The 26,341-nt window shown below is 36.6% G+C and overlaps 5 protein-coding genes and 1 non-coding gene across 11 annotated transcripts in view; 3 read left to right on the top strand and 3 right to left on the bottom strand.

Moving 5' to 3' along the window:
• The window catches only part of LOC143345080 (uncharacterized), a 74,226-nt gene extending 69,494 nt beyond the window's left edge, over positions 1-4,732 (top strand). For all 5 annotated transcript variants that reach the window (XM_076771848.1, XM_076771852.1, XM_076771850.1 and 2 more), the window contains 5 exons: positions 2,889-3,144; positions 3,243-3,427; positions 3,504-3,776; positions 3,839-4,112; positions 4,194-4,732. In XM_076771848.1, coding sequence (XP_076627963.1) covers positions 2,889-3,144; positions 3,243-3,427; positions 3,504-3,776; positions 3,839-4,112; positions 4,194-4,546 — 1,341 coding nt within the window. In that variant the 3' untranslated portion in view covers positions 4,547-4,732. The remainder of the gene's footprint in view (positions 1-2,888; positions 3,145-3,242; positions 3,428-3,503; positions 3,777-3,838; positions 4,113-4,193) is intronic.
• Thoc6 (THO complex subunit 6) lies at positions 4,673-6,296 on the bottom strand. The gene is made up of 5 exons (XM_076771853.1): positions 6,096-6,296; positions 5,712-5,939; positions 5,484-5,651; positions 5,251-5,413; positions 4,673-5,087 (listed from the first exon to the last, which is right to left on the bottom strand). Exons 1-5 carry the CDS (start codon positions 6,212-6,214, stop codon positions 4,767-4,769), a joined length of 999 nt encoding a protein of 332 aa, XP_076627968.1. The 5' UTR covers positions 6,215-6,296; the 3' UTR covers positions 4,673-4,766.
• Positions 6,297-8,700: 2,404 nt separating this feature from the next.
• On the bottom strand, positions 8,701-15,273 carry Bre1 (E3 ubiquitin-protein ligase Bre1). 2 transcript variants are annotated; one of them, XM_076770771.1, is made up of 16 exons: positions 15,062-15,273; positions 14,802-14,973; positions 14,133-14,319; positions 13,867-14,055; positions 13,675-13,796; positions 13,362-13,598; positions 13,167-13,292; positions 12,758-12,931; positions 12,436-12,693; positions 12,218-12,349; positions 11,851-12,119; positions 11,606-11,759; positions 11,409-11,522; positions 10,884-11,286; positions 10,698-10,792; positions 8,701-10,610 (listed from the first exon to the last, which is right to left on the bottom strand). In XM_076770771.1, exons 2-16 carry the CDS (start codon positions 14,949-14,951, stop codon positions 10,329-10,331), a joined length of 2,892 nt encoding a protein of 963 aa, XP_076626886.1. In that variant the 5' UTR covers positions 14,952-14,973; positions 15,062-15,273; the 3' UTR covers positions 8,701-10,328. The 2 variants fall into 2 exon arrangements, with proteins under 2 accessions (XP_076626886.1, XP_076626887.1); XM_076770772.1 differs by having other exon boundaries at positions 8,703-10,610; positions 10,884-11,268; positions 15,062-15,272.
• Positions 15,274-15,740: 467 nt separating this feature from the next.
• Tektin-c (Tektin C) lies at positions 15,741-17,922 on the top strand. Its single transcript, XM_076770570.1, has 6 exons — positions 15,741-15,965; positions 16,171-16,461; positions 16,623-16,895; positions 16,966-17,188; positions 17,251-17,469; positions 17,541-17,922. The coding sequence occupies exons 1-6, from the start codon at positions 15,880-15,882 to the stop codon at positions 17,676-17,678; spliced, it is 1,230 nt and encodes a 409-aa protein (XP_076626685.1). The 5' UTR covers positions 15,741-15,879; the 3' UTR covers positions 17,679-17,922.
• An 87-nt stretch (positions 17,923-18,009) lies between these two features.
• Trnad-guc (transfer RNA aspartic acid (anticodon GUC)) lies at positions 18,010-18,081 on the bottom strand. Its single transcript has one exon. It is a non-coding gene; the product is annotated as a tRNA-Asp (tRNA).
• An 834-nt stretch (positions 18,082-18,915) lies between these two features.
• Positions 18,916-23,085, top strand: Rl (Mitogen-activated protein kinase rl). Its single transcript, XM_076771472.1, has 8 exons — positions 18,916-19,119; positions 20,086-20,212; positions 20,283-20,393; positions 20,468-20,719; positions 20,799-20,966; positions 21,044-21,232; positions 21,324-21,456; positions 21,534-23,085. The coding sequence occupies exons 1-7, from the start codon at positions 18,995-18,997 to the stop codon at positions 21,447-21,449; spliced, it is 1,098 nt and encodes a 365-aa protein (XP_076627587.1). The 5' UTR covers positions 18,916-18,994; the 3' UTR covers positions 21,450-21,456; positions 21,534-23,085.
• Positions 23,086-26,341: the final 3,256 nt, after the last annotated feature.

Raw genomic sequence — 26,341 nt, 5'->3', positions numbered from 1 at the left:
CACGCCACGCAAACTTAACAATCGCTAATCTTGGCACTAATAGTTGTACATCGACGCGTTTACACTCGACCAAAAATTGTCAAAATTCAAACGACTGGACAGTGATTAATAAATTTCTTTCGTGGCTCGTTCTGCAAAGAGTTTACAGGGCGAAGCCTCCCCTTTACAACGACCTCGCGAAAATTGACGTACGATTTTTTTCTTCATCTTCTAAAAAAATTTAACTGATATTTAGAAACGTAGCGTAGGAAATTAGGCCCATTAGGCTACCAAAAAGGGTCCGTGGAGAAGGGAGGTTAAGAACCACCGATCTATTCTGTGTTCTCTTTGACCTAAACTCTATTAGTACGCCTTCGGAGTTGAAACGAGTCGTATCAGTCACTTGGGAAGAATTACCCCATATAACAAAAGAGACAGTGTAAATTATAACACCGAGCTCGTTGGAGAGTGGTTACTTAACCAGCCATTCAGCGCGTAAAATCGAAAGCGGTCGGGTGAAACGTCTTCATTTTTCACGGCCGCTAGAGTCCCGGGGTCGCGGCGTTTTCCTTCGGGCTAGCCCGCCTCGTTACCCGCGCAAAACAAGAATAAAATTCCTCGACGTATTCGATCAGCCGCGAACAAATTACTGTATAATTTTCCCGCCGGCGCGATTACTCACGTTAATGGTGCAATAATTCATAGGGACGCGTTTGCGCCCCGGACCACGCGTAATGTCTTCGGGAGATCCGTCCACCGGGGGAAGACGAAACGCCGGCTGAGAAGTTCTTGCGGATGATCCGGGCATCGTGTAACGAGTGAAAATACAAACAAACCCGTGGGAGAAAGAAACACTGTTCGTTGAAATAAAAGCGTTATTAAAGAGGTGTTCCCACTCCTGAACATAATTTACGCAATGAAAACAAATTCTGTAAGTTCACGGACCCCTACTACTGGAATACTCGAAAACGGTTTACAAAATATAGCGTACGATAAATAATAAATTTAGGATTTTATAACTGTTTGGAGCCGACTCGTAGGAGGTATTGTAAGGTTCACGAGAGAAAACCCCTGAGAGGAATGCGGGACGAAACGCTAGGGACGCCTTCGTGACGCCTGCGAGCGAGCGTGGCGAAGAGAAAACGTCATATATCGGTGAACGCGTGTTGTTTCGCGGACATTTGCTAATTTTTAATGCACAACTACTAAATCAGGCGTGCACAGACATCGCCATAGGGAGCCATCGTTCGGCTGTGTTTACATTAACGCTGTAACCCGACTCAGGGACCGACGCCAGCCAACGCTCTCTCGCCCCTCTTGGTCCCCCCGCGAGTTTTTTCCCCCCGTGAACATAATAATATCTGCCGTTTAATTGAAAATACGTGGACAAAAAAAAATGTTAGAGGATATGTTTAATGCTATCGCGTGACACACCCAGCACGAAGGAGTGCATACGCGACTATATATTCATGAAATCTCGCTTCGCATTCGTTCCGCTCTTATCGCCTAGACGGTGCATTTAACGCGTTAAGCGTCCGGGATTCTTTCCGCTTCGCCCGCATCTCCCTCGCGAATTTATGAAACGACGAACGCGTTAGTAACGTCTCGAAATGGAATACTTCCGTCCGGAGCCACGGAAAAATCCTTCGAGTTCGCGTAGCTCGGGAACATACTGGGTGATCCTAGAAACCCGAACCTAACCCAGACCTGACCCAAACCAAAACGCAATCGAGAAAAGGTTGAATCTTGCGTTTGGAAACCATCTTTCGACGATGTAATTATCTTTTTTATTTTTACGCAAGGGATTAATTTTGAAATTAACAACGTTCCAGACTCTGGAGTCACCCAGTATATACCGCTTCCGTGACCGTGCTGGTCTCGTGGTGGCCTATCGCGGTAAATCTCCCGCTCTTTCTACAAAGTGTGATTATTAATTCGTTTCATAGGCGTTCAATTAACCCAGAGTCGAGTCGTGGAAATGAATTATTCGTCTGCGCGTCGGTCGTGCCCCGGTGCTTTACCGCGCCGCGGAAATTTACGGCTGTCGCCTCGCATAAATAGCGAGCCCCTGGCCACCGTGAAATTTACGAATGATCGCCGAACGCCTCGTAAAATTTCCGGCCAGCCTGCCGCCCGTGTCCACCACGCACCTCTGCCTCGCGTCTTGCTCTTCCATTTTCGTCGGAAACAATGAACTCCGGAAGTAGGGGGCCCTGTGGTACAAGGGTATCCATCAGAGATTCTACATAGTAATGGTTTTACGTAAGAGTAATTTTTTGCTATCTACCTTATTATATGAATACCATACATTTACGTTATCGCATTAAACTATGAGCTTCAGCCTGGAGTTTCAAAGTCAGGTTATTCATGGCAAAAAGAAGTTGGGCAGTCCACCAGCATCTAAAATAGAAAATTTTGTTACTTTAACGTGTATTTGTGAGATGAACTTAAAAAACTTTATGTAAGAGTAATTTTTTGCTACCTTATTATATGAATACCATACATTAACGTTATCTCATTAAACTATGAGCTTCAAAGTCAAGTTATCCATGGCAAAAAGAAGTTGGGCAGTCCACCAGCATCTGAAATAGAAAATTTTATTACTTTAACGTGTATTTGTGAGATGAACTTGAAAAACTTTATGTAAGAGTAATTTTTTGCTACCTTATTATATGAATACCATACATTAACGTTATCTCATTAAACTATGAGCTTCAAAGTCAAGTTATCCATGACAAAAAGAAGTTGGACAGTTCACCAGCATCTGAAATAGAAAACTTTGTTAGTTTAACGTGTATTTGTGAGATGATAGGAAAGGATGAGGAACTTAAAAAACTTTATGTTGTCAGGATTTAATTGTCAAATACTTCAGAAGTTGTAACCAAAGGTTTCTTGTTTCCTGTTTGCAGGAACATGGCTGTTCGGTGCAGACGGTGGACCTGGTGGCGGACTGTCCGTTGCAGGTGGTGACACCATCCTCGAGGTCGCCGTCACCGCCCAGATTCGCGACGCCCCCGACGCCCTCGACGCCCCTCGCACCGCCGAGGAGCATGGGGCAACGTCCAAGCACCCTCTTGCGCCCCAAGATCTCTTTGACCTGGGTCCTACGCGGGCAGCAACAAGCTGCCTCCAATAACAATCATTCGGCTGCTACTGGGAACACAGGTCCGACTAAAACCGAGTAAAATGACAATTTTGATATTCCATAAAGTATATTTACATTGTAATTCGAATGTAAGAACACCGGTGTTCCCTTTGCTAAGGCACGAACGGCGATCGAGAAAACTTGTCGCGAGACAGCAAGGAAAGGTCTTCGAGGAGGAGCGTGAAAAGCGTGAAGGAGAAGGATGGCCGCAAAGAGAACCTCGACGCGGAGAAACGTGAAAAGAAGATGCTGCACAGAATCGAGAAAATCGAGAGGACGGAGAAGGTTGAACTTCAAGAAAAGGTTCGTTTAAACGGTATTTTTTACAGACAAAAATACGAAGGTATTTATATTTATACTTAACTGTTGTTTTTTACAGGGTATCGGCAAAGAGGTACTCGTCAACGAAAGGCCGCTGGACAGTCCTCTGGATAAGCACTCTGAGAAGGAATTTTCGGGGCTGAAGGATACTAAAGAGAAAGATAAAGTTAAAAGGGCCGTGTCCGAACCGTCTCTCGTGTCTCGTGAGTCGACGTCCACGCCGAGTGGTCGAGAGAAACACAGACATAGAAGAACCAAACGGTCCCACAAGCCCAGACCCCCCAGCAGATTTGGCTACGAAATCGCTGACCTCGACGCGTTTCTTACGAAGGTACTTAAAGCATTTGTCGAACTGTCGAGAAGTATTGTTTGCGAATAATCAAACACTTTCAGGCCTCCATCGAGAAGCCAGCAAACATCCCAGTGGTTCTATCCTTTCCGTCGGTTTTGTACCAAACTCAGGGAGGAACTCAAGATGAGATGGCCCTCCCACTTGGGACAGTCGTAAACGCAGTCTTCAAGAACCAAACCTGGTTGTACGTTCAGACTCCACACGGCCAAGAAGGATATGTCGGATACGCGGCGTGTCTACCGCTAGGAATACTGCCTCAACCAACGAGAGGTCCTTGCTGGGAGGATTCTACGGACGTATTCCCTCGCCCTCTAGGTACAAATAATTTTATAAATACTCGGGTCAGAAAGAGCTTGGATGCAAGAGTAGCTGCACTGATCAAAGTCCTTCTTCCAGGGAATATGACGGATACGGAAAAGTTGAGGGATACTCGGTCGGAGTGTGGGGCGCGTGGCAGAAACTCGAGGGTAAGGCGAGGTTCCAGAGATGCAGTTTCCGCCTGTGGGGAACGCAGCGTGGACAGGCTATATCTCAGGGCTGCAGCGAATGCTAGAACCAAAGGATCGCGTCACACCTTGCTCGTCATACGCAGTGATTACGAGGGTCGAGGCGGAAATGCCCTGAGCGTCTCTAAAGGTGACGTTGTCGCTCTCCTCAGCGATCACGTCAGTGATTGGTTCTGGGTTCGTTCACGGGACGGCAGAGAGGGCTTCATACCTGCCGTGATCGCGGGTCACGGTTTCCTATGACGATTACGTCACCTATTTTATACCGCTATATATTACAGACTCTCACGAGTAAGCGTTTCTGCTGGAAACGGAGAATGTCGTTGCGCGTAGTCGACGAATAACATGTATATTTTGTAAAAAGTTTTTATGTCATGTTTTATAAAATGCACATTGTATTAATATATTTATTAAAGAATATATGTAACGAGTCCGTTCTCTTCTGTAGGTCATTCGTTTAACACTACGCAAACTTTAACATTAATTCGCGGTAGTTGAAGTTCGTACACACATCGAGATTGTTCGAGGAACCGGCTACACTGAGCACCTTTTGCGGAGTCACTTGGTAAACAATACTGTACACTGTGTTACTGGACGTTGGCACTTTGGCTAACGTTTCTCCTTGATACGTCAAATGGTAGACGTGGGGAGCTGTTCCGGCAGCTATCACGCGTTCTTCAAAAATATTTGCAACGTGGATCCCTTCGTCGGGAAGATCGAATACGGTAGCTGCTTCCATCGTGCGCATATGCCATAAGGACAAGCTTGGACCACCGCCGCATAACTAAAAAAATTATTGTATCGCTAAATGATTATTGTTCTTTATTAAACATTGACGTCTGACGTCTGGAATATTTGAATGTTACAGCGTAGACAACATTAGCTATGATTCGAAAGGTAAGTAACTACATATTGTTGGAGCACAAAATAGTTACATATATACTCACCAACCAATCGTCCGTAAAATCTATAGCACCGATCCATTTTCCTAGCCATGGTCGTGCAACCTTGTCTATTAAATGAGGTGTTAATATATTCGTGTTTTCTTTCTTTCGTAAATCCCATAATCTTACTGTTCCATCTTCGCTGCAAGAAGCTAGTTGGTTGCCCCTGAAAAGCACGGTGACATTTGTTACACAAAACTCATTAAAATATTTGGTAATTGTTACATAATACGCACATTAGGGAGAGCCCATGAATATAATCCGTATGTCCTTGCAAATGTCTAAGAATTTTACCATCTTCTAGGCTAATTACATAAATGTTATTATCACCACAGCCAGCATACAAAACATGATTTGATTTAGAATATATCATATAATTTATATCTGGCTTTTCATAGTTGTCCCTAAAAATTAAGCGATGTTAATATTATCTGTTTACAATCACAATAAATATATAGCCATACTTGTTAACTGGGATTTGCACGGTCCAAGAAGCTTTATTCTTTTGAGCCTTGCTGGAAGTAACTGTTTTCCAAGACCATCCAGATATCTCACCAGACGTTCCTGTTATTAGAAAATTATCCGTGGATGCCATACTCTCCACCTGCTGATTCTGGTGGGCAGTGAAGTGATAATTGGGGCCTTGTAATTCATTCTCTTCCACTTTGTGTGGCCCTAAAGCCTTTGATAATCTATAGAAATAAATATATTGTAAAACGGATCCCTTATTAATACGACATTATAATTGTTTTCAACCTATACTCGATACTAACTACATAAGACTGATTTTGTTTAATTGTATGATCCACTTTTACAGCTTGTTTACTATCGTGAATGTTTTCACTTACTCAAACACTGAGACATCCCCATAAATATTTCCAGCCACTAAATAATTCCCATCCGGAGAGAATGTCTGCGATAACACAGTGTTATAAAATAACTTCTGATTATATATATCAGGCATCATTTGTTAAACAATTTTTTCCGTGTCGTATCATAAATTGAGGTTAGAGTACTAGACCGGGAACAGCGTTCACTTAAGTATAGTAAACGAGTATGCGAGGTAGAGTTTGAAGTGTCGAGAAAGATAGACTGACACTCGTCCTCTTTTTTTAGATAGTTAAGGGGGGCAGAAAAATTTGAGCCTTGTCCCTTGGCTCTAAACATTAATAAAATTCGACACCTGTCCAGGCATTTTTATGTTTATACAATTAATAAAACATCAAGATCATAGTACATATTTTCCATGCGTTTTATTTACATTCTCCTCTACCTCTTCCCATTAGTTCCCTAATTTTTATAAATTTTAAAGTCTTATAATCCTTTGTAGTGCTCCAAATATTACTCGAATCTAATTAATATCTAATTAAGTTCTTCAACCAGTACTCTATACATTTTTCCATATAATTAATAAGTTACAAATGATTAAAAGTGATAATTATTTTAATCATTGCGCTAAAAATTAAGGGTACAGGGTTCAGGGATTGTTTATTGCTGCTCAAGGTCCGGGGGACAGGTCCCCTCTCGCCCCCCACGATTTGGTGACAACGTATAGTATCGCCATCTAAGAACAGGTTTCGAACTAAAGGCGGAGTACAAATCCCCTCTCGCCCCCCACGATTTGGTGCAATCGTATAGTATCGCCATCTAAGAACGGGATTCGAACTAAAAAATTCGTGCCAGGATCACAGAATGCTATAGGAGGTATCCGGAGTACAGGTTCCCCCACTCCTCCTACTCTTGATATACACTACCTTGATTATTCATTAATAACTCCTTATGTAGGGTTAAAATATGAACTTTCAGAATTGAAGAATATAGTACAGACCCTTGGCTACATTCAAGGATACTTTTTATAACCATTCCGCCCGTAATTAACAAGTTATTAACGATTATCGGAAGTCGGAATATTTACAGCTGTACCACTGTCTCCTTAAATCGATTAATTATCAACTTTTCAACAATAACAGACCTATTTTGGCTATTAGAGAACCAAGTAGACATCTCTGGCAACATTCCAGGACCGATTTTGCAACGCTCTTCGCTCTAATTAATTAGTTATTAGCGATAGATGCCTAAGGTGTCGCGTTAAAAGGTTAGAAACAGTGTGCCGACTTCCGATATTCGTTAATAACTATTTAATGAGGCATGGGATGGTTGCGACAGGTATCCTTGAATCTTGTCAAGGGTCTATACTATATTCTTAAACTCTAAAAGTTCATGATTTATTCCCAGGAAAGGCGTAATTAGTAAATTAAGGAGCAGTAGTTCATTAAATACAGAGAAACACATAGTACGCTGTTTCCGCCACTAGTTGGCGCCACATGTCAGAAATCAATAATACAACGGTTTTAATGAACTAGTGCTCCTTAATTTACTAATTACGCCTTTCCTGGGTATAAGTTACGAACTTTTAGGGTTTAAGAATATAGTATAGACCCTTGACAAGATTCAAGGATACCTGTCGCAACCATCCCATGCCTTATTAAATAGTTATTAACGAATATCGGAAGTCGGCGCACTGTTTCTGACCTTTTAACGCGACACCTTAGGGAACTATCGCTAATAACTAATTATTTAGAGCGTGGAGCGTTGCAAAATCGGTCCTGGAATGTTGCCAGAGATGTCTACTTGGTTCTCTAATAGCCAAAATAGGTCTGTTATTGTTGAAAAGTTGATAATTAATCGATTTAAGGAGACAGTGGTACAGCTGTAAATATTCCGACTTCCGATAATCGTTAATAACTTGTTAATTACGGGCGGAATGGTTATAAAAAGTATCCTTGAATGTAGCCAAGGGTCTGTACTATATTCTTCAATTCTGAAAGTTCATATTTTAACCCTACATAAGGAGTTATTAATGAATAATCAAGGTAGTGTATATCAAGAGTAGGAGGAGTGGGGGAACCTGTACTCCGGATACCTCCTTATACATTCTGTGATCCTGGCACGAAATTTTTAGTTCGATTCCCGTTCTTAGATGGCGATACTATACGATTGCACCAAATCGTGGGGGGCGAGAGGGGATTTGTACTCCGCCTTTAGTTCGAAACCTGTTCTTAGATGGCAATACCATACGTTGTCACCAAATCGTGGGGGGCGAGAGGGGATTTGTACTCCGGATGGCGATACTGTTTTAATGCACTTTTTAGCGCGATATTGAAATAATGATCGCTTCCAGTAATTGTTTATAACGTATTAATTACATTAAATAACGTATAGAGAAATAGTTGAAGCGAATAATACTTAGAGTAGTTTTAAGGGATTATAAAACTTTAGAATTTATACAAATTAAGGAATTGATGGGACAGGTAGAGGACAATTTAAATAAAAAACATGGAAAATATGTACTATAATTTTTTATTAATTTTTGTAATCTTTATAATAAGCTGAGTGACACTGTGCATATTGAGTAAGATTTAGTGTGGTCCAGATAGGCATAATTAACAGCCATTTTCATTGCGAAACATTCAGGAGAAAGAACGGACGCATGCTTTATAGCATATTGATCGTATATTAACTATTGAAGAAAAAGGAATTTATTTTACTATCCCTACAATGAAACATGCCATTCAGAGCATTTTAAATTTTCTGAAAATACATTTGTATTTTTTATATAAAATTTATTTATGACATTTCTTTATAAGCATAGTGCTATATATACATATACATATATAACTTCTGTTTATTACAATAATATACAGAAATATATATTGCAGTATAATTTCATTTCTTTTACATATAATATAATAAAATCTTGTTGGATCTAAAATTACGAAACTACACAATATCAAATATTTTAAAAATTTTACATCTAAGATATATATTACAGAAAATGCATATTAACAAGATTTCATTATTTATTTCTATTAATATTTTGTTAAACTTATGCATAGGAAATCAAGACAACAGACCTGTGAAGTTGGGAAACTCCCTTTACTATATATCTTCGACATACATTTGTTAATTTTTTTTTTAAAAATATGGTACAATCAATTATTATAAATCATAAAAAATGTGATTTAAAAATCCTCCTCTATTTATGGTTTTAACTATTTATACACCTCTTGACCTCTGTTACAAAATATTGAAAATTACATCCTTGAATTATCATTCTAATTTTTTACATCTAATCTTGCTTCAAATCGATATTAATGTCTATTATACTGAGTAGTATACACTAGAAACATTTCCACGTTTCTTTATTTGATAAAAGAACTGAAATGTTTATTAACAAAAGTAGAAAAAGGTTGAAATTACACTAAACAAAATATAAAAAGAACATTTCAATCAGAGAAGTAAAGATTTCTAAATCAATTGTTTTTCTACCTTATGTGTTCCATACAATTTCAATACAATAAATTAATTACATCTCTAGTTGTAACTTTGTTCCTAATATGTTTCTTAACATTTCAATCGCTCAGGGAAATGCGAAACGACACTTATAAAACTAAAACTTTTCCAGGACCTCTAGATGAAAACATTTTATAAAGCAATTTAATAATTATCAAATAATATTTTTGCACGAGGTCCTAATTGTATGGATAGGTAGTAGTTTTTTAAATTCATATTTATAATATATTACAATATACCTACTGTGAATCATTCTTAAAATTCGAGCTATTTTAAAGTTCAGATTCCACTGACTTTCATGATCAAGTTACGTTCGAGCCAAATTTTAAATCTAAATAAAATTATTATACAACCGATCATTTCATTATTCCGTGCTATCGTTATCAACTTCGTTCTTTTCGCTAGATCAAAATGTACGAAAACGGTGGTGTAGCATTCACACAACGCCCATATGTTCGGCGAACTTATTACAAAATGTTTTAAAAATGCAGTATTTTTCTGTATTACATTTGACGAAATAATAGTAACATTTTACAATCTTTATTTGTACATTTTCTTTTTTGTTTTCTTTTCGTGAAACATATGTAACTGCATTACTCACCTTTACCAATGATCAGGACAATAAATAGGAAATATAAGAAAAATGCACATCGTAATCTTAAAAAAAAGATTCACGCAGTCGAATTAAAAGACATCACACGAATTTCAATAATTTAGAGTTTTCTCCTTCAGGTGGAAAGGTACAGACGATGATAATCGTTAGCTCCAAAAGCACAATTACATTTTGGACACTTTCGCTGCCGCGTTTCGTATCTCGTACGTAAACAATCCCAACAGAATACGTGAAAACACTTGGTTAAAACTGCATCTTTGCGCTTCACTTTGCAGGAAGGGCATGTAAGAGTCTCTTTATACTCTCGTAATTCTTCCGCCATCACTTCGTCCAAAGTTTCAGCAAGTTCGATCTTTTTCATCCTTTCGACTTTACGTCTCAATTGAGCTATCTCCTCCTGCAAATAGACACAATAAAAATAAATTATATTTTTATCACATCACGGATTAAAAGAATAGGGTCAACTATCTTTTTTTAAACTTACCTGTAGTCTTTTTGTTTTATACGCTTCTGCTTCTAAGGAACTAGTTTTTTCAGCTACAACTTGTTGCGCTTCTTTCATCTGAGAATGATATTTTTCTAAACATAAAAAAAAAAAAAAATATAATATGTGTACGTTAAATAATGTGTTTGTTAAACTAAATTAAGTATTTGTAAATAAGTCCCTTACCAAGATGTAGTTTTAAATCAGCTGCAGATTGAGCGCTTTCGATAGCTTTCCGTTTATGCATCTCCATCGCTTGCTGCCTCAAAGCCAATTCTTTCTCGACAGTAGCAAGGGAGTTCTGTAAAAGGCGCTCTTTTTCTTCTAATTTCCGAACAACCACATTAGCAGCTTCCACTTGCGTTGTTAATGTAGACACTTGTTCTTTTAAAACATCTTTTTCTTCTCTTGCCAATTTATGCAGCTGATTGCTCTTAATTCTCTCTGTCATGAGTTTGAAGTTCGCGTCATCTTTTTCGCGTAACTGTTGTATCAATCTAGAGTTCTGCTCCTGCATGTCCTCGAACGCTTGCCCAGTTACTTCCATTTCGTTTAAAAGAGCCTCTTCTTCCTGCAGCCACACACAACTCTGTTCAGCATTATTCTCAGTTCATGGTTTTAAGCAAGATTTGTAATTCAAACAGTTTCTCCAATAGGCGAATATACTGTTTTTACTTTAGCTGATTGCGAATCGTCGATACGGGAACTTACCTGTTTCTGTGAAGCAACTTGGCGCTGAAGCGTGTACGCTTGCTCCTCTAGCTTTTTAATTTTTATCTGTGCATCCTCGTCCGCTAACTTTTTTCGCTCTTCGCGTTTACTTTCCTAAGGACACATTAAACATATTTTGTCTTAGAAAATAATAAAAAAAAAATTGTAAAACAAAGTGTTACAGAACAAACACGTACTTGGATTTTCTTTATTTGTTGACGTAATTCTTCTAATTCCGCTCTTGTTTTTCGTTCAGCAGCCATTAGTTGCACTTTATCTCTTTGCTCTTTTCCAACACCTTTGTACATGTCTAATAGTAGCTTCATTTCTTTCATTTCGTTCACAGCCTTTCTGTAATTATAACGAAACGATTAAACGATAAATGAATATGAAACGTGCAAGAACCAAAATTTCTCACAAAAAATACAATACATGAACGTACTTCAGTTGTGCTTTCAGATCTCTGACAAGTTCTGATTCCGCAACTTTCGATTCTTTAGCGCGATGGGCGGGATCACGGTGTTCGGTTTTAATAGTTTCTTTCTTAATGTCCTTCTCGCGTTTAATATCTTTTTCTTTCTTTATAGTTGGAGAAGTTAAAGTCAGAGAATCTGGGGTACCTTTGTTTCCTTCCCCTTCCCCAACTTCAATAGTTTCAACTTCTTCTTCTCCACATTCTCGTTTTATAGAAACACCGCTTTCTTCTTTAATCTACGTCAGTAGAAACATACAAATCCATTATTCTAGAAACTGTTTTTATAAAATTATTCGAAAGCACAGATTAATTTGAACGGTATATTATTTTATACCTGTGTAGAACCTGGAAGAGAATTCGAAGCGTCTTCTTCCTTTCCACTACCATCTGAGTTATTACCCTCCTTATTTTCCTGAGATGTTTGTTGACCTAATTTAGCTGTTAATTCCTCGATTTCTTTCTTTAGCTATAATAAATCATAGGTGTTGGCTATAAAAATACTTTTATTTTGTTGATTTCAATATTTCCTTTAAATGTTTTAATAACACATACCCTTGGGATTTCTGAAGAAGCTTCTTTATATTTTCGTTTATAACGATGAACTTCGCCTTTAAGTTGCTGATTATGATTTTGAAGGGACGTTATCAAGTGCCTCATTTCTCTATTAATTGGTCCCGTTTGCTCGTTTGCTGCTAAATTTTGTTCAAATTCGATTCTTAACATTTCGTATTCCTTTCGTAATTGTGCTAACACATCTTCCAGTTGTATACATTCCCCGCGCAATTTCTTTTGGGCCATTAACTCTTCGCTCTAAGACGTCAAAAATAAGTTTATATAAATTCCTATAAAGTTTAAATGAAAAGAATACACTCACCTCCATCATTTCGATATGTCGTAAATGGGCGTTTTTACTGGATTGTAACTGTTGACGGGCATCGTCTAATTGAGTTTTCAATTGCATCGATTCATTGTACAATACAGAAAATTGTGATTGTAAACATTTGTATTCTGTTGTCTCAACAATAACTGATTCTGGAAGTTGCCGTATCTGTAAAAACAAAATATATTTCAAAATAAAATTGAATGCAATATTTAATACGATGTTAAGACGGCCTTTGACTCAATTTTTACGTGTACTTTGTCTACTTTATTTAAATGTAAAGAAGTGAACACAAAAAACAAGCAAAAGCAAGTTAAATATGAGTATTTATTGCACATGATATCAATTTACATTCTGTACCGTGCACCGTGAAGATTATATGTACAAAAACCAGAGAACTCACATCCATTTTTAATTTTTCTACTTCTTTCAATGCGTCGCGATGTTGTTGATGCAGTTTATCCAATTCTTGCAGTCTATTATTAGCTAGCTCCCTCGTCTCTTCTAATTCTCTCTGCAAATCTTCGACCTGCACGCAAGACAAAAATTAAATGTATTAATAATAATTAAGAAACTAATAAAAAAACTTGTAACATACCTTTGTTTGTGAAACACTAGATGCAACTAGGGTATTTGGTTTATTGCTACCCTTTTCATCTGTACCATGTATTTGTTGAAACGCCTTCAGCTTTTCGATTGCTTCTCCAAGATGATGCTCCAATTTATCATTACGCGCGCGCACTTTATTCAATTCGTACTGAAGATCATCCACTTGATTACGAAGTTCTGCAGCAAGTGTATCTTTCCCTGTTATAGTATCTTGTAATTCTGACATCTGCAAAGTGACATATTTGTTGAAAAATACATAATTATAAAAACATAACCTATTACAATAAATAAATCGAAGTTACCTTCAATGAGATGGTATGATATTTTTCATGAAGCTGTATGTTTATTGCTTGAAGATTTCTATTTTCCATTTGTATTTCAGAATTTGCTCTACGTACGACTTCATCAATATTGGGTGCATCTTCTGAAAAATAGTAATACTGTTAATGTGCAATTCAACTTGTTACTTTTATGAAAACATGAGATTAAATTACCTCCATCAAACTCTCCTTTAAGTGCAAGGGTAATTTTCTCGTTTCTTTGAGAAAGACGATCAAAAGCTTGCACAACTTTAGAAACTGCACGTTTGGATACTTGGACGCGATTTGCTAGTTTATCATCTAATTCCTCTTTATCCCAAGAAGAAAGTTGCATGAGAAATGATGTTGTAGCTTCACTTTCATCTGTCAATTAGTAACAAAAATATGTAAACTATATGCACTTATTGGTATAACAAACAAATTTAACAAGTACTTCTTACTTTTATTTTCTGATTCATCAGCTGTTTCTGCATCAAATCTCTGTAGTAATACACGTATATCTTCATTTAACTGATTCCAATAACGATTAACAACATTGAGCACTGCATCATCCTGCATTTGTCGTTTCTCTAATTGTTCTATTCTTTGCCTTAACTCTGTCTCTACTCTATGACGCTGATCTAATCGCTAAAAAGATTAACAAAAGAACTAAATAACCAAGCAAACAAAATAATTTTAAAAAAATATTGAATTTTCTGAATATTTATCATATTACCATTTGGTAGAATTACTAAAAAATAATGTTGAACATTAAGAGAAATCATATATTATTTTTGTTTTAATTTAACTTGTCTATTGTATAATCATCTGTGCTTTACTGTATTTACAATAAGATATTGATCTAAGTTAATATTAATTAATTATTCTTATATAACAAATTCTTAGTTTTTCAAATGATTAACAAAGGCTTTTTGTGATACATAATTATTAACTTTAAATCGTTAAACGATAACAATTTTAAATTAACTCCTCTCATTTATAATTATGAAAAAAATAAACAATAAATATTGTGATGAATGTAAACAAAATGATATGTAGATACCAAAAATTTTGTACATAACTTTCGATTTCCAACATTACTCTATCTTGTACTAAATAAAAAGTATTACCTGGGCCAACTTTTTATTTTGAAATTGTAGAACTTTCATGTCCATTTCTTCGAGGGTCGATATAGGCCCGATTAAAGTAGGTTCGAATTGAACTTTTTTAATGGGGGGCTGGGATCCCGAATCCCCGCTATCTGCAGGTCGCTTTGACATTTTGTGGTAAGCGTAATCCTTTCTGAAATCAACGAAATGAAAAGAACATGATAAATTGTACTTCATAAGTGCCCAGAAAATTTTGTTATTGATCAAAAAGGAATTCGTACCTCGTACCGTGTGTTAATACCTCCAGCGTTCCTTTCCCGCAAATATCTTGGAGTTTCTATATTGCTATGTCATCTTTAAATGCTAAAAACCCGTCGAAAAGAACTCACTTTCGACAGATCTTTACATTTTAATAAAGACGATCGACAAAAAGTACGTGCCCACAGCGGAAGCCGCCATTGTGTCACGGCGTTGCATACGCGGCAAATCAAAAAATAAGGTGAAAACATCGACGTTCACCATGAATGCAGAATCGACATAGATGTGAAACATCACGTTCTCTTGGAATTACTAATGGCGACGATGCATCTTGTATTCGCCACTAGACGGCTCGAATAGAAACCGATTCTCGCAAGTTTGACAGTGTCAAAACTTTTTAGTAAATTGTTAGTTAATCTATCGCAGATTGGGTATCGTAATTCGTTACGATATCGATTGGCGAAACAATATAATTCAATTATATATGGGCATATGGGCACCCTACAAGTTAATATGTATATAGCGCGGAGTTTAGACTTAAATCACTTCTTTTTATTTGTAAAAGATTCCTCGTAACATGAAAATCATTTAAATAATCTAATTGCATTTTTTAGTACGTGATATATCTACATAATATTTGGCGCGTTAAATCATCGTGAACATTTCAAGAGGAAGTGACTTGCATTAGGTTAAATTCGAAATTAATGCTCGCGTTTCCATAGGAACATACTTCGTGTAAAATCAACCGCAAATATAGATCAAACCTGTAAACCCGGTGGTTTGAAAGAACACTATTTCTCCGCACTGATCAGAGCATTTTTTCAATTTAAAAAATATTAAAATGATAAACAATCCCGCGTTTGTTTTGGTTCCACCGCCACCTTTGAAATTCACCTTAAACGACTGGCATCTTAATAATCGTTATAGGTACGTATACTGTAGAATAAATTAACACGTTGATTGCCGTGGTGGTCACTGGTAACCGATGCTTCGAACTTACAATTTCCCTTTCACATATTTGAAACGAACGTACCCTATTGATTATAAATTTTTAAACAATGCTGGATAATTTTGATAGTTTTCTTTTGTTTTATGAAATATATTGATAATAAATCAATATCGATTAAATCAGGTATCGATGTTCCAAAGCACAGCAAGAGTTAGCAGATCGGCTACTGGCCGAAACGCGACGAGTATGCGAATTGAGCACCGAGGAAGCACGAGGCAACAAGGAAGAGACAGATTACAGACTTAAGGAAAAATTGGAGGATATCGAGTTCTGTAAAAAAGAATTATTACGCATAAGGAAAGAAGTACTTCTCGAAAAAGATGCCTTATTAACATATAAGGAACGCATTATGGATGCTTTGTCATCCGTGAGGAGGAATGCTCTCGTTATTTGCGAGAAGTGTCTAATACTTAGGTCAGGCTTGCGAACAAAGGAAACTTTCTACCTTAACTAGTTTCTATTACTTTGACGATCTTAATTTAATTGGAAATTCAGTATTTAATTAGGAATTTAATAACTGATATGAAGGATCGATGTGGTAGATAATATTAATTATTATTGATATTGCATTATAGGGAGCATAGACTGGGAATCGATCTAGTTCGCGACAATGTCGACAGAGAATTGTTACAAGAATGCGAGGTGATCAAGGGCGCCGAAAATCTACTAACGCGAACTCTTGAACAGACTCAGGAACAAATACGCCGACTAAAATCGACGCTCTATTACATGGATAACGACCTGGAAGCTAAAGAGAACAACTTGCGTATAGACAGACATAATTTGACTCTGAAAGAGACCAGCATGAACTTGAGCATTTATCATGGCACTTCGCGGCTCGATCCTTCGTACGCGCTACTCTTATTATCATAGTTATAAAAGAACCGTACCGTTAATAATTATTTTTTATGCCTCAAGATCCATAGAACTAAACGAATGGGAAATGCAAACGAACAACAACATCGTTGCCGCATCGAAAGAAGTGAACAGTGCGAGACCATTGCGTTGTTACATCGACAAGATAATACAACAAGCGATCGACGATTTGAGAGATCAAAAAAATGCCACCGACGAAGCTTTCAGACGACGCATCGAAGAAACGAAGGAAGTCAAAATGAAATTAGAATTACAGCACTCCGAGGTGCGTGATTCTTTGCAGCTCGACTACAAAATTACTATTAACATGAGATGTCTTATTTGCAGATAATGCGGCAGGCAAATGAAATGAAAGACAACATCACGCGTATAGAAAAATCAATCGCGGAAAAGGAATGCTATTTAGCTTTGGCGCACACCAGGCTCGGTAATCGTTGTCAACGACCTGGTCTAGAACTCACTCGAGATTTGGTAGAGATACAACTGGTCAAAGAAGTATATGAACTACGAGAAGTCGTGTCCAATTTGCAAGCAGCAATGTTCGAGGTTTGCATTATGAAATCATTAATCGATTTATTTTTTCTTCAATGATATTAATATATGGCTAAATTGTATAGGCACAAGCGTCGTTCCGTTATCTACTGAAAACGCAAATTCAAATCGAAGAAGATATCAATATTAAAATGAATACGCTGAAGATTGACGAGGTTGATTGTATGACTCTTCGTCAGAGCATGAATTACCACGCGTACTAAATTAATTCAAATGCCGAATGATATTCAAATTTGTATGAAATCTATATAATCCGGTCTCTTATGTACTATTATATCTATGTTTATACAAAGCGTTCATAATAAAATATACAAAATATCAAGTATCGGTACTGTTGTTTAAAAAGTTATTCCTAATGGAGGTATGGCAAGCTGAGATTCTTTACTGCACCACAGGCGGCGTGCATACCTTACATTATGAAATAAATTACATGTTTCTGTAGAAAAATAACACAAAGAAAAAATTATACAAATATTAATAATAGGGTAAAATATAATAAAATAAAATACAAAGAAAAATGAAAAAATAAACTCTCTCCCCGACGGGGAATCGAACCCCGGTCTCCCGCGTGACAGGCGGGGATACTAACCACTATACTATCGAGGAGTTCTTGTCGGTAATTTTCAAATAATCATTACACAAGTTATTATAAATATTTATACATTTACATTTCTTGGAAAGCCTTTAAAGGCCGACGTCATCCTATTTTGAATTATATAATAGAGTCTCATCAAATAATTACAAACCAGGATTAACTCTAGTCACCAGTACTCGTCAGTGTTCCGTCGGTCTTTGTTTCCTGATTCTTTGTCGATGCTTGAAAACCTGTCGTTGCAATGAATAACTACGCTATTGAATAAGTCTACACATGAATTTAGCTTCTTCGTCCAGTTCGTAATTACTGGTGATATTTGATTCGATTTGTACAATAAAAGTTTGTTAGATAGTGCCTGTAATGAGGCGTCACTGTCGCGGTCAGTTTGCAATACTTTACTATTCTAGCAGAAAACCGCTCAAAGCATATCCGATATTCCGATTCCTACAAAGATGAGAGACTAATGGGGGATTTCATTGTTCTCTCCCCATGTACCAACATAACTTAGTCACTTTTTTTTCTTTCAAATACAATGACATGAATACTTGAAATCATTTTACATTGTCAACAGTTTCGAAAATATTCTAGTGAGTCGATTTAAATATGTCATATTTTTCAGTATATACAGATTATTATAGATACCTCTAGTAGTAGGGATAATTTTTTCACGTTTGACACAATAACTTTCGCACATTTATGGTGGAAATACTGTATAACATTGTACACAAACTTGTGAGAATTGGCTGCTGTCTGTTGCTATCTAGCGGCGAGACTAGGAAATTATCGTCGCGTTTGATACTTCGTAATTGACAAGCAACGTAACAAGTAATCGTAAGTCCATCTAATTAAAGCGTTGTTCGTGGCGAGTCGGCAGAGAAGTAAGGTTCGCTCCGACTTCGCCGGAGCCGCAAAATAGTTGTCAAAATGGCGGGCGAAGGTTCTGCAAGTGTGAATCCGAATTGCGAGGTCGTTCGTGGACAAACGTTCGAGGTCGGCCCGCGGTACACGAATTTGTCGTACATGGGTGAGGGTGCCTACGGGATGGTCGTGTAAGTGTCTTCGAGTCAATTCACCCCGTTACTACCAAGAATTTTCGACTATGTATCGACTGGCTGACAGGCCGAAAGATAAACAATCAGAAATGCAGTTGTCAAACCAATTGCCCGTTCTACGGTCAGATTATCGTTACTCAGCGCGTATCTAAGATTTTGCTCGTGACTTGACATCGTGTGCAGCCGCTATTAAGCGCTACTCATCGTTATGTATTGTCGCCTTTTGGCGCCAGTTTTAAATGCGATTGTCACACCCTTTCGAACCCCCTATCCACTTGCGTGCAGCGTCACGACTTCCTCGTTCTCGTCGCTTATCTCTCGCTTATCAGCCTTATCATCGTACCGTTAACGAGATCGCGATTACTTTCACAAATACTTTGCCGCGGTGACGAATTTCTTCGCGTTGAATTTACGAACCTTCCGCAAAATATGCGATCTCAAATTGTTCGACGAGAAGTAGATTGTTTTTTTTTTGACAGTATAACATTGCAGGCCTTCCTCCTTTTTAATACGTCATCGGAACTACATGATTCTTTAATTTTTCAACGTATTTCTCGCGAATACGTAAAATTTGGAATTCTATAATGTTATGTAAAATTCGAAATCACTTTTAAAAGTACTTTATATTTAATTTACTGGATATATTCTATAATATTCAAAAACCACTTCCTGTATTGTGGTTGCAGATTAAGGGACACAAATATTTCATACATATTTTATGGTATCATATCATTCTCTATTGGTGTCATTCCCTTGGGTTCTAAAATTTCACAGGATTTTCTTGTTTGTAAAAAAAATAAGTTTAATTGGTAGAAGCTTATCTGTGGTTTATTTTTGTTTACTCATATGTAACTTTAGAAGAATCTGTAACATTAGATTTAAGCCAGGAAGCTATATATAATTTTTATGCTCTATAGTGTTAAATACTTTTGTTTTAGATATTTTAGGATTTTCTTTTTACAGATCTGCATATGATAATGTAACAAAAACAAAGGTAGCTATTAAAAAAATTTCACCTTTTGAACATCAGACTTACAGTCAGAGAACTTTAAGGGAAATAAAAATACTGACCAGGTTTAAGCATGAAAATGTGAGTGCTCTGTTATCAACTTGTGACAGATAAGGTATCAAGTCATATTGACATTGTGTTTTTGTTCCAGATAATAGATATAAGGGATATATTAAGGGCACCTACTATAGAACAAATGAAAGATGTATATATTGTTCAATGTCTGATGGAAACTGATCTCTATAAACTTCTTAAAACACAGGTTGGCATGATAATGTGGTAGATTAAAATAATCAGGGATTACAATATATTTAAATCCTCTTCTTTCAATTCCAGGCTATTAGTAATGATCATATATGCTATTTTCTTTACCAAATACTACGAGGATTAAAGTACATTCATTCAGCAAATGTATTGCACAGAGATTTGAAACCAAGCAACTTGCTCTTGAATACCACATGTGACCTTAAAATCTGTGATTTTGGTTTAGCCAGAGTTGCTGATCCAGAGCATAATCATGCTGGCTTCCTTACTGAATATGTAGCAACCAGATGGTACAGAGCACCAGAAATAATGCTCAACTCAAAGGTAAATAATAAGTTAAACGTTGAATTTCAGCTTGAAAAGTATGCAACAAAGTATTACATTTCATTGTCCCTTTTCACAGGGCTATACGAAATCTATAGACATCTGGTCAGTTGGTTGCATTCTTGCAGAAATGCTTTCAAGACGAGCAATATTCCCTGGCAAACATTACTTAGACCAACTGAACCATATACTGGGAGTCCTTGGATCGCCGTCTTCCGAGGATCTTGAGTGCATTATAAACGAAAAAGTATAAATTATCCGTTCGCATTTATCGTTGCGTTTGTAAATTTGTTTTTTCCCATTTAAAAATATTGTTTATTTCAGGCACGAAATTATCTTCAATCATTACCATACAAACCGAAGGTCCCATGGACGAGTCTCTTTCCAAACGCCGATCCACGAGCTTTGGATCTGTTAGATAAAATGTTGACGTTTAATCCTAACAAACGAATCGTCGTGGAAGATGCGCTCGCACATCCTTACTTAGAACAATATTACGATCCCGCCGACGAAGTACGCATCTTCTTAATAAATTTCAACATCAGACAGCAATAAACAAACGCGGATGCAAGTTCCTAATATATAAAAATCGAAACTATTTCAGCCGGTCGCGGAAGAGCCATTTAAGTTTGATATGGAGTTAGATGATCTTCCAAAAGAAGTTTTAAAGCAATACATCTTCGAAGAAACTCTGCTGTTCCAGAAGAATAATCAAGAAAACGCTATGTAGTCTACTGGTATCGTCTCCGTTTATCTATGTCAACTTAACTATTCTTTGATAATTAGCATTCAAGGTAATTCGTAATATTTTCAGCTGCGACGAGTGTACAGGACGACTAAAAAGGAGGCGAACATGTGACGTCAGAGTAACACAACTGTATTTCCTTTAAAGTTGTCTACTGTCTACGAAGTAGGAGAAAAATCGAAAAAGTTTTACGAAGACATTGGATCGAAAAGGTCGGTTCAGCGATTAACGGGCGAAAGAAGCGGTGAAGGAGGTAAAAAAAAAAAGCCAAGTAACCGCAGTGTCTGTGCATACACACTTGTACATTCGCATGTCTCTACTGAAAAACAAAATACAGTGTTTTTTTGTTACATTGAATGCATAATATTAATTTGTACAATAACTTTTATTTATCCCGAATTATATAGGTAACGCTAGTTGACGATTATATTGTTAATCACCGTCATACATTGTCTGTGATTTAATTGCTGAGTGAGTGAACGCGGTCGGTGTTCATGTACGAGATAATTCTGAGCCACTTAGCACGACGACCGATGAGAAAATGAATGCGCGCGAAGAGTAGTACTCATAAAAAAGTATGCTTATCCGTAAACCGAGTATACAATGTCTCTGTGTCAGGGATGGGCAAAATGTATTCAACAAATAATCGAATGTCGAATATCTTATTAATTTTGTATTCGGTTTGTAATCGAATACTTGAAAGTATTCATACCTTGTATTCGGTAGCTATGCAACTACAGAGTACTTCTATTCGGTTTCGATATTCGGTAGCTCTTAATCTAGGTAACGAATACGTGGGCCACGAATAAATTTTTATTGGAACAATTTAATGTGTGTCGTGGTCGTGTGTGTATATAGTATTAGTGTAATGTTTGCCCTTAAAATGTTATATAAATAAATAACTTTCAAATAATATAAATATTTTACAAATTTACTTATTTATAATTTATTTGTAGGAAATTATTGAAAATTTGTTTACTCTTATACATGTATCAATTTAGTTATCTAAAAAGATTAACGAGCTTTTAGGATGCACTCAACACGTTTGAAAATAGAAATGAATAAAAACTTATATATAAATTTATATTATTTTAAATTTATTTATAATAAATGTGGAGAGTATCACGACACTAATGCCATGTACGCACGACCTGACATTCGTAAATGAAATTGAATATTAGTATTTTTTACTAATCGGATACCAAATAAATAAAATAGTGTATTCGGTATTCCAAGCATCGTTGAATGCGTTATTGAAGTATTATTCGACGACACGAATAAATAGAAAATACAAGATGTCAGATTATTTGTTTTAAGCACTGAATAAAATTCAGTATGTTAGATGTATTTCAATTATGAAAATCATTCGAACGTGCCCATCCCTGGGTACTGCGAAACAACAGCCATTGAAGAAGTCACACCGAAGTATTTGCAGATAGTTTCCTTGTGTTATGTAACTCAGTGTCATCATTCTTATTATGGTAGCGCGTACCTTGCAGAAATTCTTTTCTGCCTTTTATCGGACTTAGCTTGTAGAGGAGAGGAAATGGAAGAAGGAAAGAGAGAATGAGAGCGCGTGCGCGTGAGAAAGAGCGAATGAGAGACGCAACAAAAAAAGAAACGTTTATCCGTAGTTAATTGCATTCGATGCAGCTTCCAGTTCTTCTGAACTATTTAATTGCGTCTTGTTTCACAATCTACTGGTATTATTACACTGATACTGCCATTCTTGTGCGAAGCGCATGGTGTTTGTTTGAATGTATTTGTGTATTTTTCTATACTTTTACATTTCCGATCTTTTTGTACGTAGAATACGTATCACTTTCTGTTTCTATTTTATTGATGATTTCAGGAAACTTCTATATCGTTGTTCGAACAATTAGCAAACGTTGTAATATATTCTTTTCTACGTTTATTTAAAAAAAAAAAAAAAAAAAAACAGCATCATTTTAGAGCCACATTTACCTCTAATGAATGCGGTTTTCGGGATTCAAACACTCACCATGTGAGTTAGATGTACGTAAACGTTCTTGTTCCGATTCGTGTTTTTTCGCTCTAAGTGTACGTGTATATTCGAACGATTCTTGTTTAATGTTCGATACGCTCCTAATTAATGGCGGCATCGCGAAGAAATGCGACGTAGGGAGAAAGACAAATTACACTTTATGTACACGAACGTGTCGTCGACGATGAAAAGACAACCTTGTCCGATTGTGATAACGAATATACGAATTTCTGGTGATATCAAGGCACGAGTGAATCGTGGAATTGTATCTAAACAGGCGATTCATTTAATTTCCATTTGCCTTGAATAGAATTTAAATACTGCGCAAAACTAATTGAAAAGAATAATAATAAAAAAAAAAACTCTTTAATTCCGACAAGATTATAGTGTAGTTTCATCGTGAAATCTTGAAATATCAATGACAATCGGATGACGAGGACACGCTTGGAACGAAAAAAGGAAAGAGAAATTATTCTTGTCTCCGAAATCAAAGTCTCGATGTATCGCGCGAAGGTAAACGATTGTAGATTGATGAAAGGTCAGGGCTGAAGTAGAATCTTGTTAATAGTGAGAGCAGAAAGATAGAGAGAAAGAGAGAATGCAAGCGAGAATGATGTAAAGTGATAGAGTAACAGGAGCGCAAAAAAAAGAAAAAAAAGAAAAAAGAAATATGAAAGATACAGTGTCAAACACTTTGCCTCCTTCAACTATCAGATCTCACGTTCTTCGATGCATCTAATAAAATGTTCTTAATAACACGTCGATGGTGTGTATTCGTATTTTACTCGAGACGTCGATAATCAGTTATTTGTGCAACTCACATACAGCGCTTCGTTGCCTCCGATTCGAACGGCATCCTTTTTGCGATTTAACGGAAATATTCCAGAGAATATTGTATTTTCCACGCCGGTGTCCTCTTCAATCTCAGCGCATTTTGTTTTACAGAGCCTTGGAGGGTATTGGATTATTGATTCAGCCTTGTTACTGCTTTGTATCTGGAACTCCGCGAACGATGTTAATAATTCATTAAAGTAATCAAGAGAAGTTTCAGAAATTTAACGAATCTACGAATATCGAGACAAAATTTAATGTCATCCTGTAATTGGTGTTCTCATTTCTATGTATAACATTTTTAAATTGCACGCGGATATCCGAAAAAAAACGTTTCGGTTATTCGACGAATACAAGAAAGTTAAACAAATGTTTGAATCTTGAAATTCTACGAGAAATCAATATTTGTCATTTCTATAAAACACGGTTCTTGTTTAATAATCAAGAGTAACGATCGGGAGATGTAACAGGGAGTTTTTTATGTTTTTCTATTTCTACTTTTCCCTTGTATAGTTTTTGTGGAAATAGTCATTTAGAAGAATTCATTGAGTTTACTTTTCAGAAAAGCACAGATAGACACTGTCTGCGTCCCAGCAGCGGCAAGGATCAAACTCGTGTCTTTTTATACTTCGTGTCCTTGTAACTATAACTGTACCGTTGTGACGTCGACCGGATTTTTAAACGGTGATTTCACCCATGGGAATTAGTAATCAACCGATTACGTGGAACGACGCATTGATTTCCATTAAAAAAAAACTCCCTGTAAAGTCGCATTTTATGCGAGTAATCGAAGAGGACACTTACTCATTGAAACATATGTGCCATCTAAATGGATTCTTGATGTGTGAAATGTTTTGATTCGTATTTGCCATACGCTTGATGATACTGAAAATTTGTGCAACACTACAAGCTTTGAAACCATTTCATTTTTCTCTTAATAATTTTCGATTTTTCGTTTGCATCATTCAAGCTGTAAAATGAATCGAAACTCAGGTATTTATTCTAGATCCTGATCATGATCTAGTCTTAAATTTTTAGACGATAATTAGAGGTAGAAACGATTGACAAAATTTTCAGTACATCCGCGCATCTCGAGCACGAATCCATTTAAGAAAGAATACAGGAAGAAAGTTCCACAAACTCAACGTGAAACCGAGAGGAAAACATTAGCTATAATTGTTGTTAACATCTTTACCCTATATTTTCTTTCAATGAAATATAACTGTGCAATAAACTTTCACACCAAGAGATTCTTCTACCAAATATTTTCAATCATACGGGTAAACGTAAAATGCTTACGAAGTTAAAATTACAATCAATTCTTTGATCAGTGTAGGTATAATAAAATAATATGATTTTACCAGAATTTTGATTTTTATGTAAAAGCAATAATTTATACCTTCAAGGAAGGTCTACAGAAAAATCAGGATAAATGACAATTCTTTCTTCCTCGTATCCTTCCAAAATGTTGTCTTCAAAACTTAAATAATCTTGAATGTTAAGTGAACTTGACTGATTTTTGTCGTATCAGACGTTTAAATATCCAAATCTTTCTGCGTGTACAGTGACTATGTGTCAGACTTTCGTAAATATACATATACGTATATATACATTTAGATACATGTGTGTACATATGTATATACACATGCATCTAAAGTTAATTCAAAGTCTCGTAGTTTTAAAAACAAGACCGTCGAACAATTAGCACTGCGACATGTTTGTCGAATAATTTTCACGAGCTGCCTCGAGAAACCGAGGAAAAATTATTGGACCGGTCGACTGACTCACGATATCGGTGTTCCAAATCGCCTTTCACATTGGAACGAGTATACTTGAGTAATTAATAAATTTACAAGTCCTACAATGTAAATTCATAAATCGTATAATGACTTATTGGTTTCTTTTTTTTTTAAATACATCGTGTAACCAATCAATCAAGTAGTTAACGAATTGATAATTCTAAATCTCTATTTTTATTATGAATTTGTTGCAATGTCGTAATGCTGTTTAAATTTCATAAAATTTGTCTTCTATTCTGGAT

Source organism: Colletes latitarsis, chromosome 8 (genome assembly GCF_051014445.1).
Source record: "Colletes latitarsis isolate SP2378_abdomen chromosome 8, iyColLati1, whole genome shotgun sequence".
NCBI classification, from domain to species: Eukaryota; Metazoa; Arthropoda; class Insecta; order Hymenoptera; family Colletidae; genus Colletes; species Colletes latitarsis.
Note: the sequence above shows the minus strand (reverse complement) of the source record. Positions and strands in the feature narration are given on the sequence as shown.